We start from the raw sequence: 13,795 nt of genomic DNA, 5'->3' as shown, positions 1-13,795 counted from the left end.
AAAACAACAAACATATCGTAAGCTCTCAAAACAGTTTTTTTTGTTTTGTTTTTATTTCTGGATCTTAGTGGACCAGGATGGCCTCGAACTCACAGAGATCTGCCTGCCTCTGCCTCCCGAGTGCTGGGATTAAAGGCATGCGCCACCACTGCTCGGCTCAAAAGCAGTTCTTTAAACATTGCATTACTTAGTGTTCTCTAGCCCAGAACTGGGGAGAGAGTGCTTTGCTGTCTCCATCTTAGCGAGGGACCTGAGGTGTGGACACCCTACATTGTCCAAGGAGTTTTCTTGAATGCTTACTTTCTTTGATCTCCCTTCACATTCCTCACTACAAGAAGGGGTGCACGTGAGCCCCTGAGTATGGGGGAGCTTGGTTGGAAGTTATTTGTAGTGACAATTTACCAACCCAGCCCATCTGGCTATGGTTGTGACATAAGCTGGAATTCAAGGCGTGGAACGCCTGCACAGCCCGGGACCGCATTCCCAAGCTAGAGCTTCTCAGCATTAAGTCCACTTGACATGAGGCCCTCGAGAATCACTGAATCACCCGGCCTGCACGCAGGGGCTCGAACTGGCAAAGTGTTGATCCCATGGAGTAATTTAAGGGAGACCATTAAGGTGCCCAGAGATACAAAAACAAAAACAAAAACTGAGCTTTGTGCTTCTTTGTGATCTCTGTGGGCGTCAGGGAGGTGGCGATCGGGAAGGGTCTGAGAGTTCTTCCCGCGCTCAGGGACCTCAACAGCACTGCCGGGACCGGAGAAGCGCTTTGACCCGCCCCAGATTGCCGCAGCTAAGGGTGTGTGTTGAGGCGTGCGCGATTTGTGGGGATTACAAACTGAGAGCCAGAAGCGATCCCACGCCCTCCAGGCCCCGCCCCCAGCACTAAGACCCGCCCCGCCCCTTCCAAAGACCCCGCCCTTCAGGTATTTTGCTTCCAGCAGCAGGCCCCGCCCTTTCCGCCATTCGCCCCCCGAGGACCGCCTCTTCCACCGGCTTACCCACTCAGGCTCCGCCTTTTCCTCCAGTCCCGCCCCTTCCTTGCCGCCACTGCTTCCGGTCGCGTGGGTCTTTCCGAGCGTGCGGTCGTCTGCGGCCGGGGGTTTGCACCATGGGGGTCCCCAAGAGGAAGGCCTCGGAGAGCCCGGGCGGCGCGGCGCCCCCCGCGGGCACAGCCAAGCGAACCCGTGCGGAGGAGCTCACGGGCGTGCGCTTCAAGACCCAGCTGAGGGACGCGCAAGGCCCGGGGCCTGGTGAGTGAGGCCGGCGGGCGGGCCGGGGGAGACAATCAGCCGGACCCCTCTCAGCTCCCGGGCAGTGACAGCCACGGCTCTGGCTGCGGGGAAACGGAGGCTCCGGGGATGGAGCCCGCGGGGCTCCCCACCCTGCGTGTCCGTGCCTATGCGGCCCCACGTTTCTCTCCGGCGCAGCGTCCCTAGACAGCCCCCAAGCCCTCCCGACCGTGATTGTCAGGAAGGTCGAGCAAGGGTCCTCGTCCGCACTGCACGCGTTCCCCGCGACCCTGGCCGGGGAGTCAGCCCAGAGGGGTTCAGCCAGACAGGTGCCATCCCTCCCCTTAGGCACGCCTAAGCCAACTGTCCACCCTAAGAATGGCGAGATGTCACGTGTGACAAGTGCCCCCCCCCCCGTAAGGACCTACCACTCCTTGTCAAGTGACTGGGATTGGACTTGTGACCGAGATGGACCAGATTCCCTAACTTAATTTCTCTTGGTGAAGAGTGTGACCACACTTCACAGCTACTTATAAGGAGTTGTAAGTACTCGGGTGAGGACTGCGTTGGTTACGAGGAAAACTACAGTTGAGCATGTTGTCCTCTTCAGACATCGACGCTGTAGTGAAGTAAGATAATGAACTATTTCCCTCAGGTTAAGTAAATTACTAAATCAATGAGCTGTCACAGGACTTGGTGCTACCATGCCTTTAATTCAGCACTTGAGAGGGAGGCAGAGGCAGGCGGATCTCTGTGAGTTCGAGGCCAGCCTGATCTACCCAACAGGTTCCAAACCAAGTACACCTGACTTCCTAACTAGTTAGGAAATGGTAGAAGGTCGGGGGCAGAATTGGAACTTGTTAGCAGTGACATCCCTCCAGGAGCTGCTGCTGGCAGCCGGAAGAAGAGGAAGCTGTGTGTGTCACGGAACTCCTCTGGGCTGACCCACAGCCAAGGGACTCGGTAAACACTGTACAGTGAGACTGTTTCAGAAAGGACTCTCAACTAATTTTTTTTCTTACAGTTTTTATCTTTAAACTTTTGGTTCCCATCCTTGATAGTTCGCTTGGAGGATGATGCCCTTTTAGCACACGATCCAGCATCCCACCTTTTTATTTGCCACTTAATAGCGGCTGTGATTTGTGAGGTAGAGATAAAATGGGTGGGTACAAATCTGACCCTGGTCTTGACGTTGTGGACCTGATGATAGTCAATTTGGGAAACAGGTGCTCCGTCAAGTCACACAAGTCTTCCAGAGGAGCCAGCTACGCTTTGTGTCTGATGGGCCTGGGACCCTAATCTGTGAGATCGAAGAAGGCTTCCCCGAGGAAGTAGATTTTCAAGAGCTGTAGAAAGGTATAGGGACAAGAGCCTTTCTGGAGGAAGAAAAGAGCAAGCTTGGTTATGGAAAAGGCTTTTGTCTGCGTCTCAGGGTCCAGCTAGAGAGCACCATGCCAGCGGAAAAAAGGGACAGCTAGGCTGACAGGCAGTACGTTTAGTGAAGTCATCGAAAGATGTGGCAAAGCTGAAGTCAGTGGATGAGTGTGGGAATTTGTAGATTTGTGTTTGACTCTTATTTCAGATTCCCCCACCCTCCCACCCCCTTGGTACCTGTTGACTTCCTGTGATAGAAATGCTGCCAAGGATAGGATTTGTGGGTGGGTGGCGGGGATTTTTTTCTTTATGCAGTCATGAGGGAAGATTGCTGCTTGTGCTCCCTTTGTGCAGTGGAGAAGAGCTTTGGGGTTCCGTTAGCAGAGGGTGCTCAGTGGACCCGTGCCAAGGATTAAAGTGATGATCAGTGAGTCAGGATTCCAGATCAAGAGAGGGTCTGCTTAAGTCTGGCTCTCTTAAAAATGTTTGCCCCTTCACTGGTGATGGAAAAGGCCATACTGTGAATATGAGTGTGCTAAAGGTTAAAATTTATCACTGTTCCTCATCACCTAGATGTTCCTTCCGGAGCCCTCCTTGTGCCCCAGTCCATCCCTTGGTTTGTGGTTGTCCTGTATGTCTCTGGAGTCTGTTGCCCTCTACTTCCTCTGTGGTCATTAGTCTTTGCTGTGATTATGGCCAGAGATGCCCAGGCTTGGGCTCATTCCCTAGACCCCATTCCACGTGCAGCATGAGGGGATCTTTCTGTGTCCCTCCTCTCACGGCGTCTTTTGGTTCGATCCTACTGCACATAGGCTGATAACCAAAGTTGTTACTTCTACTCAGCCTACCTACTTGTTTGTGTTCATCTCAGGCTATCCTCCCCTCTCACCAAATATCAGCCCCACTGTACCTACCCTCGCTTTGTTCCCCCAGGCCGGGGACTTTCCATATCGGCCGGGAGCACTGCCTCGCCCTCCCCCAACTCATTCTCTGATTATCAGGTGCAGCCTTACTTTGCAGGCGCCTTCCTAGCCCTTGGTCAAAGTCACATTCTGCAGTTATAACCTCTCATCAGCAGCCGTCCCTTCTTGTCTTCATAGCACTCACTATAGTTTGAAATACATGTCTATTTAAGCGAATGGGGGTTCACAGTATATTATCCATGGAATGCATTTAGGCCCCATTCATTCCACATTGTACCACATTGGTGGAGACCATTTGCAGTTCATTTACCGGCACATCCCAGGATTGGCACATCCCAGTGTGGTAAATAGTGAATGGAAAGATGGCTGTAGAGCTGGCAAGCGGAACAGATCAGCAATTCCCACCTTAGAGTACCCCGCACTGCCTGGAGGCCTCCGAGGACCTCACCTCTTCAAAGAGGCTCTCTGGCATCCCCCTTGTTATCGTTTGGACGCCAATCCTATGGAGTTGGGGCATCAACCCGATGACCTGTCATCCTTAATCGTCTCTGAGAAGCCCTGTCTTTATGTAGTCTTGTAGGAATTACAGCCATAACAGGAACCTTCAGTTCAGTGGGTTCTCTGCCTCTTTGAGTATGGGAATCTCAGAACAAGGAAAGTATAGTGTAGTAGTGATGATGTCTGAGGAGACGGTCCTGTTGATCTCTCGTCTCTTATTTCAGCTTTGGAAGCCTTTGTCTCTGCTGCCAAACAGCTACCGCACGAAGGCATGTGTGATGTCGTTGAGGGCTACATCAAGATTTCCATGGAGTGTGCAGAAATTTTCCAACTCCTCAGTGGAGAGAAGCGGCCCGAGAGTGAAGTAGGTTGTTTCTTACCTGGGTGATGAAGAGAAGTCAGTGTTGTATGGCACTGAGCTTGACAAAGTGTGATATCCATGTCTTGGGCAGCTTCCTTCAGAAAGTGATCTCTTGTCCCAGTGCTTTGCCTCTATGGCCTTTGAAAACATTTTGATGGAAAATGGTAGCTTCTCTTTAATAGTTTATAACTAATGTCGTAAGTCAAGGTTACAGTTTTTAAAAAATGGTTATTCATTTATTTTTATGTGTATGAATGCTTTGTCTGTCTGTCTGTATGCATGTGTGTATGTATATATGTATGCATGCTCACCACATGCATGCACACCACATGCGTGCTTAGTGCCACAGAGGCCAGGAACTAGAGTGCAGACAGTTGTGAGCTGTCGTGTGGGTGCTGGGAACTGAACTCGGATCTTCTGCAAGAGCAGCCAGTGCTTTCCACTGCTGAGCCGTCTCTCCAGCCCTAGGATTATGGATTCTCAGAGTGCACTTGGTTGGCTTTAGCAGTACAGACTCAGAACACATGTGGAGTTGATTGGTTTCCCAGAGGTGGGAAGCTGGAACTGTTTCTGAGCTTGTTGATCTCAGGACTCATGCTGGAAGGCCGTAGAACTGAGTGTCCTCAGAGCAGTGCGTCCCAGTCTCAATAGAATTTGTCCTTTGCTGTCATCTCCTGAAACTTGAAGCAGCCTCGTGTCTGTTTCTAGATTGGAGCCTGGGTCTTGGTGGGTGAGGCTGTTAAACTCTTGCCTGCTTCTTTCTGTTATTTGGTTCAGGATCTGGGGAAGGCCTAACTTCGTAACTTTGTAACTCAAGAATGAAGTGATCAATAGTATTCAATTACATCTTTGCAGATGCTGTTAATATTTCAAGTTTTTGAGGCCATATTGTTGAGGACAGCCAGTGATCTTGCGCATTTCCATGTGGTGGGCATCAACATTGTGAAGAAGCTGCTGAACAACCACATGAAGCTCCTGTGTGAATCCCTGTATGCATCTGGTTACAGGTGAGGCAGTTGCCTGCCTGTGTGGCCAGACACCAGCCTTTGTGTTGGCTGTTGGGACTGTGTCTCAGCCCTTCCTTCGCCAGGGACCAGCAGGGACTACTGCCGACTTCTCACACCAAGTGTCCCTTCCGCTCAGCCTTCTTCTAGCTTTCTTCACTGTCCTGGGGCTCAGACGTGCCTTACATAGCTTGTCCTGCCTGGATGACTCTTCTCCACAGCACTTTGCGGAGGAAAGGCCTGTGGGGTCTTCACTGACCGTCTTGGGCCAGTAACAGTCCACGGGCCTTTTCTGTCTCCACGTCCCACTTTAGTTTCCTGTATGTCACAAATACCTGTGCAGCGACACAGCGGTCTACGTCTGTTGACTGTCTTCTTCCCCGCTGTGTATGCAGAGGATGATAGATTTTACTCTCCAGTGTCTGGAGCATCCCCTGTGTGGAGCCACCAATGCTGACAAGCTCAGAGCGGAGGGCTGCCAGGAGGGCACTTTTGGAGATAGCTCTTTGAAGCGGTCCTTTGTGTCCCCAAAACACAGTGACTGAGATATGGCACTCAGTCACTGATGGTTACTTAAGAGATAAAATTTTCATCTTTAGCACGGAGCAGGATGACTTAAACCTTAATCCCAGCACTCAAGAGGCAGAGACAAACAGATCTCTGTGAGTTCAAGACCAGCCTAGTGTCTACATAGTAAGTTTCCCTTCAGCCGAAACTACATACATGGTGAAACTCTGTCTCAAATAATAATGATAATTTTTTCTCATCTTTGTATTAGAATCTTTCCTTGGCTTTTTAGTTCCTTTTGAAGTTTTTGTTGTGCTTAAAAAATATGGAAGGAAAGAACATTCGTGCTTCCTTCTTTTTCCCGGTTTTGGGCAGCAGGCCCTAACCCTGAGGAGTGCACTGGGTCCTGGTAGTGTTGCCTCTGTTCCTCATACTTGGTCTACTGTCTCTGTGCAGGTTGGCTCGAGCCTGCCTGGACCTGATGGCTGCCATGGTGACCCAGGGTCCTGAAGCCGCCAGGGATGTGTGCAGCTGTTTTGATTTGAATAAAAAAGCCTTGTATACGCTGGTGACCAAGAGAGGTTCAAAGGTGAGAATCCCCAGTGTCGTGCTTGTGCCTTCCCTTAGGGTGGCATTTTTCCTCCTCCTCTGCCTTGGTCCCCACACGGGTGAAAACCGTACCTGTGAGTAGGGCAGCAGCCTTTCCCCACCCTGGCTTTGATGGGCCAGGGCCTCAACAGAGCCTGAACAGTTGGTACATCCAGGAAGATCTGAGCCTCCCTAAGGGGACAAGGTTGGCTTGGTGGGGTGGGCTTAGGCTCTGGGCTGAGAGGATCATTTGTAAGCACCCTCTCTTCTAAGTGACTAGAAGAGCCTCGCTCTGCCCCAGCTGTGAGTTTATACAGCTCCCAGGCCTCTTGACATTCTGTCCACTCTAGAGAAATCTTTTGGAACTCAGCCGCAGAGAGCTCCCCGGCTCTGTGATCATCTTGTGATGGGTAGAGGATAAACAGACCAGTGAGAGTGGGAACAGGAATGCTCGGTTTTCAGGAGCGCTGCAAGAGTACACTGGTAGCTCTAGAGGGGACACTTGGGTTTGCCAGAGCTCTGGGGAGGAAAACACAACCAAGACATCTAAGTTCCCAGCACAGGGGCCAGCTGCAGGTCTTGGTAGCGCCTGTTCTGCTTGCCAGATTGGCTCCTGATGGTGCTCAGTGGTGTGCACAGCCACGGCCCAAGTGCTCCCCTCCTGAGGATAGAGCACAGTGAGCACATACCACCCCACTGTTGGGGTGGAGAACTGTGGTGCTCTACGTCTCCTGTGTAACAGTGTGCTAGCTAGTTGTCCCCGTGTGCCTGGGGATTAAATTTCTTAATTGCTAGGAAGTAGACCAAAGGGTTAATAATAATGCCATGTAACTTTTATGGCTCTATAAGACTAGCCTGGTATTAAAAGTTTTACAGAATTACAAATAACGCAGTCTCTGAGGGAAGAAAGCCCAGGTCTTAGTGTCTCTTAGATACTATGCTTTATTAACATGTCAACAAATTCCCACCAGTGGGTAAGGGCTTTGGACATGGAATGCATTCATAATGAAAAGAGTTTTTGCTGTTTGCACAATAAGGCACATGTCGAAGTTCCTTGCTCTTGTCTGGCAGTAAGCCTAGCAGTGATTATCTACCAGATAATCTGTGCTCCCCCTCCCCTGATTTAGTTATCCAAGCTGTCTGAGTGAAATAGGCTGACATACCTAGGCCACCCAGACAGCCTGGACAACATGGCAAAGCCACCCCGGCTACAGCAGCTGGTTCACCTCTCCAGGATCTGTGAAATGGAAGGCTCTGTCCTGGTGACAGAGCTTGTGCTTCTTTTGAGTGATCTACATAAACTACTGTATGTGTGGTCAGTGACGTCCAGACATCACGGTTTTCAGAGATATCAGAGACGTTAAAAATGGAGCAGCACAAGGAACCCTGTGTTCTAGCTTTTGCTGGTGTCGGCCGCCTTCACCCACTCAACACCACACCTTTTCAGTTGGCTTTTATAGCAAGTCCCAGACGTGAATCATACTTCAGTATAAATATTTCAGCATGTACTCTCAGCAGAAAAATGTCTTTTTAAAAACAAAACCACAATGCCGTTATGGCACTGTCACCATTAATAATTTCCTACTTTGAACACCCAGTTTGGTCTTTGAATCTTCCTGTCTCAAAAAACATTTTTGTACTTCTTGCTTCCATCTGGATCCAAACAAGATCCATTTGGGTGTTGCATTTGGCTGATAAGTTTGTTGGGTGATAAGTTTGTTAAGGATCTTGAACGTTTGACGTTCCCCTTCTCTGTTTGATCCCTGTAGCTGAAGATGGAGAGTCATCTCTGGTCTGTGAGGTGTAGTTCAGTGTTCCTGAAGAAAGCGGGTCGTGGCTCTGCTCATCCAGCCAATGAAAGCATTGCTGAAACGCTGGGCCAAGGAGCACTTTTGCCAGTGTTCCCGTCTATTTTAGACAGTGTGTTTCAGAACAAGCTCAGAGAAGTTCAGGATGTTTCCTTTCTGGGATGGCAACCCTGTGAGGTCATCGCGTGGGAACGAGGAGTAGGCACAGGCCGTCTCGGTGGGAGTGGGGTGCCTTTGAAGGGTCGGTGGGGATGGAGGCCTGGCAGTGGCCAGCCTAGGGAGGGTGGCGCCCTTGTCTCTGGGATTTGTCAGGCTAGTTTCTCTACAGCGGAGGAGCCTGAGATTGGTGGTTGGCTGGGGGGTAGGACGGGAACCAGCAGGTTTAGAATCTCATTTAGAATCTTGTGTTGGAGGAGCCCACAGGAGGATCTAGTCCAACTCTCTGTGTGTCTAGAAAAGTCTAGAGGGACAGCACACTGGGGCTAGGGAGTCCAGGGCCCTGACTAACACTTCAGTGACGGTGGCGATGGCGATGGTAATGATGATGACAGGCTTTTCCAAGTCATTTGCAAAGTGCGATGCTCCCCCTTGGCTGGTGAAGGGAGCTGAGTGAGATGACAGCGATTCAGTGTTTGCCGTAGTGCCTGGTGTGCATGGAGCAGGTCTTCAGGAAACATTGTCATTGTCCTCACCACATCACAACTGCTGCCACCTCCTCTGTGGCTGCTGAGTGGGCCGGGATGGTCTGGAAGGCGGCGATGCTGACTTCTTGGTCTTGCCAGGCATTCGAAACCATACTTTCTATCGTATTATTCCTTGGTAATGCAGTAAGGCACCTTGGAATAATTGGGAATTGGAAAGGTTTTCAGTTTGAGTGGTAGAGACTACACGTTCCAGTGCTGGAGCAGCTGTGGAGATCTGTACCTTCTCTTCCTTGTGTTGAGACGTGAATGTATCTTAACAACACTGGGAGGGAAAGCCGTTCACATCCTACAAGGAAATGGCAGAGAAAATAGAGACAAAATGCAGCTCCAGCCCGCCACACTCTCAGGAAAGCCTGCAAGCCTTAGGACCCACACGATATAGCAGGTAAATAACTTGTGTCTTCTGGATGTCACTGACTCCTGGGAGCCTCAGGCAGATGCTCTGTCTTCACTGGGCTTTGTGTCCTGCCTCCCTGGGTCATGCTGATGTCTGTGGGCTGTATCCTGGGCTGTCCATGTGCTTATAACATGAAGCATCTGTGCTTTGGTTTTTAGTGTGATTTAATAACTTATTTACAATATTTAATAAAAACCAGATCTCACCACATTGGCTTCTCATCAAAAGCAGCACCGTGTCTCCATTATCTCTGGCTTTTCTAAAACACAATAGATTGTTTTCATTAGCAAGCTAGAGGGAATGGATCCCAGCAGGACTAAGGATCTTTGGCCCTATCCCAGAGTGAACTAAAGAAATTGATGTCGTAAGTCAGGGAAGGGGCACAGGCTGTTTTCAGCCATACTTTTGTTGTGCAGAGAATGGGAGCAGAAGAGGGAAAAGCAGAGAAGACTTAAGGGACTGGTTGGGGGAATGTAAGGAAAATTGGCTTCCATAGAGAATGAGGCATCCGTGTGCTGTGCCTGGAGACAGGATCAGGAGGCTGGTGACTCTGAGCTGGGAGGTGAGCATGCCCTCTGTGTTCCTGTCTCTAATGCATGTGAGTTACATGTGAGTCTCCTTTGTCCTCCAGGGAGTGCATGACGTCCGGCTGGCCTACATCCAGTTCGCTCTCTCCTTCCTCATTGCGGGTGACGACAACACCATAGGCCAGGTGCTGGAGCTAAAAGGTGGGCGTTCGGCTTTGTCCCGGAGAGTCTGGAGTGAGAACAATCTACCGCAGTGGTTTCTTCCCGAAGAGTCTGCGGCCTCACTGCAGTGCTCAGAGGATGTGGGCAGGCCTTGAGTCAGTGCCCCTGAGGCTGTCTGGGGCGCTGAGCACAGCCTGGGGCAGATGAGGAAGAGGATGCACAGACCATACCCCTGACTGCATGACATTTTTATGTATGTTTTATGTGTATGTATACACCGTATACGTGTTCTACCTGCAGAGGACAGAAGAAGGTATCAGATCTTCTGGTTCTGGAGTTATAAACAGTTTTAATCTGCTAATGTGGGAATCCAGCCTGGGTCCTCTAGAAGAGCAGCTTGTGTTCTTAACCACTGAGGCATCTCTCCAGTCCCAGTAATTGCATTTTTTGTTTGTTTTTTGTTTTTCAAGACAGGGTTTCTCTGTGTAGCTTTGGAGCCTGTCCTGGATCTCGCTTTGTAGCCCAGGCTGGCCTCGAACTCACAGAGATCCACCTGTCTCTGCCTCTCGAGTGCTGGGATTAAAGGCGTGCGCCGCCGCCGCCGCCGCCGCCGCCGCCGCCGCCGCCGCCGCCGCCGCCGCCGCCGCCGCCACCACCACCACCACCCAACAGTAATTGCATTTTTTAAAATGAAGTGTAAGGGGTTAGGATATAGCTCAATGGTATAGCACTTTCTTGGCATATACAAGGAGTTTGATTCCTTGCATCATAATAAGTAACATAGATAGATACATTTAATTGCCTTAATGGCTGCATTCCATGTTATCAGAATATCAAGGCACCAGGGAGCTCCAGTTTGACCACCTTCTGATGACTGCTTCCTTAGTGAACGGCTTGTTAACGTTTATTAGGAACATTAGTGTTTTATTAAGCATTTCAGAAGGTTGGCGAATGACTTCCCTGGGGTAGCACATGACAGTTGCTCAGTCAGAGTTCCAGAATCACACGCTTATGTTGCGGCAGAACACTGGGCTGAGTCCTTGGAGGAATCCCCATGTGCTACAGCTTAAGTGTTCAGTAACCAGTCCTCTGCCTCCCCCAGGACAGGGGCCTGGGCGTCACTCAGCAGGTGAGGGTAAGAGTGGAGGTGTGGTCAGCCTGGGCGCTGTGGTGGCAGAGCATTATGGAAGGAGAGATGCTGAATTGATTAGAGTCTGTGTTAGTGACTTTTCTTGTTGCTGTGACAGAGTGCCCGGCAGAAGCAGCCTAAGGACAGAGGGGCTTATTTTGGCTTGTGTTCTTTAGGACAGTCTTTCATGGCGGGGATGGCATGGTGGCATTGAGTCCATGGTCAGGAAGCAGAGAGAGATGAATGCTGGTACTCAGCTCCATTTCTCCTTTTTATTCAGTCTGGGAGCCCAGCCTATGGGATAGTATTGTTCACAAACAGAGCGGTCTTGCCTCTTGAATTAAACTTGTGGAAGCACCTTCATAGATCTGCCCAGAGGTTTGTTTCCATGGCAGTTTTAAACATAGTCAAGTTGACAATGAGAATTGGCCATCGTAGAGCCTCAGTTTCCCCCTGCTCTTTGCAGGAACTAGCTCAGGACTAGGCTGGGAATGTTAGGGTTCCCCTGTGGGCCATCTCATCCACCTGGCCTCTCTCTAAAGGATGGGCAAGTGCTCGTTTACACTGCCGTAGACAGGTTATGCAGGGCAGTTGGGCCCTGTGTGTAGCTGAAGTTATCCTGTTCCTGCCCGGCTCCTGCGGCCCAAGTAAACACACAGAGGCTGATATTAATTAAAACTGTTCGGCCATTAGCTCAGGCCTACCACTCACTAGCTCTTATATTTAAACTAACCCATAACTCTTATTTACGTTTAGCCACGTGGCACGGTACCTTTTCCCAGTTCTGCCTTCACGTCTTGCTTCTCATGGCGGTGGCTGGCAGCGTCTCCTCACTCATCCCTCCTGTTCCCTCTCTCTCTCTTTGTCCCCCCTGTGCTTCCTTCTGGCTACTGGCCAATCAGCACTTTATTTATTAACCAACCAGCAACACATTCACAGCATACAGAGCGATATCCACAGCACCTGTGCATCGAGACTTTAAAGATATTTGATCCAATGCCGGGCGGTGGTGGCGCACGCCTTTAGTCCCAGCACTCGGGAGGCAGAGGCAGGCGGATCTCTGTGAGTTCGAGGCCAGCCTGGTCTCCAAAGCGAGTTCCAGGAAAGGCGCAAAGCTACACAGAGAAACCCTGTCTCGAAAAACAAAAAAAAAAAAAAAAAAAAGATATTTGATCCAGCCATGCTGTGTTTAGTCAGTTGTCCAAGGAAATAGTTTAAGGATATGCATAGAGGATTGGTTAGGAGAAAGCCTTATAACTGGTTGACAGTTAGACCTCTGACTTTCCATTAGCAAGGGAGGAGGTGAGCAAATTGAGTACTAGTTGTCCGGGTGGAAAATACACACTGATGTCAGTGTTTGAGTGACAGGTAGTTGAATGTAGAATAGCATTTTATGAACACTGGACAGAGCATATGGACCCAGCAGAAACCAGCAGTCAACTTGGATGTCACAGTGTTGCAGCTGAGTTAGAGAGTCATTGTTGACTTGAAACTTGGCCTTTTAAAAAGAGATGCGTGTTTCTTTTGTAGAAACTGTGTTGCTTCAGGCTTGTGTGGGGCAGGTGAAACTGTCATTGCTTTGACATTTCTGCCCATGTCACTCTAGGTCTGAGTTGTTCTTGGTAGAGGAAGGGTAAGTCAAAGAGAAGGAAGCGAACAACTCCCCACACCCACCAACCTCAAAATGACACTGTCTCAGCAGCCCCGAGCTTGTCTGCGTGGGAGACAGCTTCTCAAGGACTGTCCCTCTGAGTCCTCTCCCAAATAGTGCCGAGTGGCTTTTACTTCACGTAAGAAAGCATTAAACGAGGCTGGGCCAGTACCAAGCATCGTGCATGTCCTGTGGTCATTTTACCCTGAGATGTTTTTGATTCCCTAGGCCATGGAGCAGGTTTGATGTTGAAAACTTGTGTGATTAGTACAGAACTTGAACCAGGTGTGGTGGGGTTTGCTCCTCATTTCTAAGTACCTGGGAGTTTAATTCTTTGCAACTTTTATTTTCAGAATTTATCCCCTGCATTTTTAGCTCAGGCATAAAGGAGGATAAGATTTCTACCATCAACATTTTGTTGTCTACACTGAAAACAAAGGTACCTGTCTGTCTCATTTGTCTTTAAGAATGCCTACAGACCTGCTCCTCCGCCATCCATATGTTTCAGAGTTGAGCTTATGGTGAGGTAGTTTGGACAACAGCTTCTTAGGCTTAAACTTGGTCTTGAGGGGAGTTAGTTCTGGAACTAGAAGGTTAAAGAAAAGCCAGTGCTCCAGCAGCCTGCCCATTTTGTTACCATAAGAGGAAAAAAGCTGTCAGTCTACAGTTCATGGTAACTCAGCTGCAGTAGTCTGGGCTGTAAATGCAAATGATCCTTTCTTTCCAAGTGTTCATTTGAGATGTGTTGCATAGTCTGCCTTTTTCAGGTATCTTAGGAGACATTTTAAAACTTGGTGAAAGGATCATGGCTTTTATCTAGAGATACTTTCAGTGATCAGTAAAGAAACTGATCCTCCAAAAAGAAAAGTCGGAAGCCAGTGCTTTAAAAAAGGCTAATAAGTATGGACAAAACATTAGATAGTATTTACC

At 49.6% G+C, this 13,795-nt stretch overlaps 1 protein-coding gene across 1 annotated transcript in view; it reads left to right on the top strand.

The window, feature by feature from the left end:
• Positions 1–1,040: 1,040 nt before the first annotated feature.
• The window catches only part of Urb1 (URB1 ribosome biogenesis factor), a 60,887-nt gene continuing 48,132 nt past the window's right edge, over positions 1,041–13,795 (top strand). The window contains exons 1-6 of the mRNA XM_006983539.4: positions 1,041–1,253; positions 4,252–4,391; positions 5,244–5,395; positions 6,356–6,488; positions 10,028–10,124; positions 13,219–13,304. Coding sequence (XP_006983601.1) covers positions 1,112–1,253; positions 4,252–4,391; positions 5,244–5,395; positions 6,356–6,488; positions 10,028–10,124; positions 13,219–13,304 — 750 coding nt within the window. The 5' untranslated portion in view covers positions 1,041–1,111. The remainder of the gene's footprint in view (positions 1,254–4,251; positions 4,392–5,243; positions 5,396–6,355; positions 6,489–10,027; positions 10,125–13,218; positions 13,305–13,795) is intronic.

This window comes from Peromyscus maniculatus, chromosome 12 (genome assembly GCF_049852395.1).
Source record: "Peromyscus maniculatus bairdii isolate BWxNUB_F1_BW_parent chromosome 12, HU_Pman_BW_mat_3.1, whole genome shotgun sequence".
Classification (NCBI taxonomy): Eukaryota; Metazoa; Chordata; class Mammalia; order Rodentia; family Cricetidae; genus Peromyscus; species Peromyscus maniculatus.
This window is presented reverse-complemented; position numbering and strand designations above follow the sequence as displayed.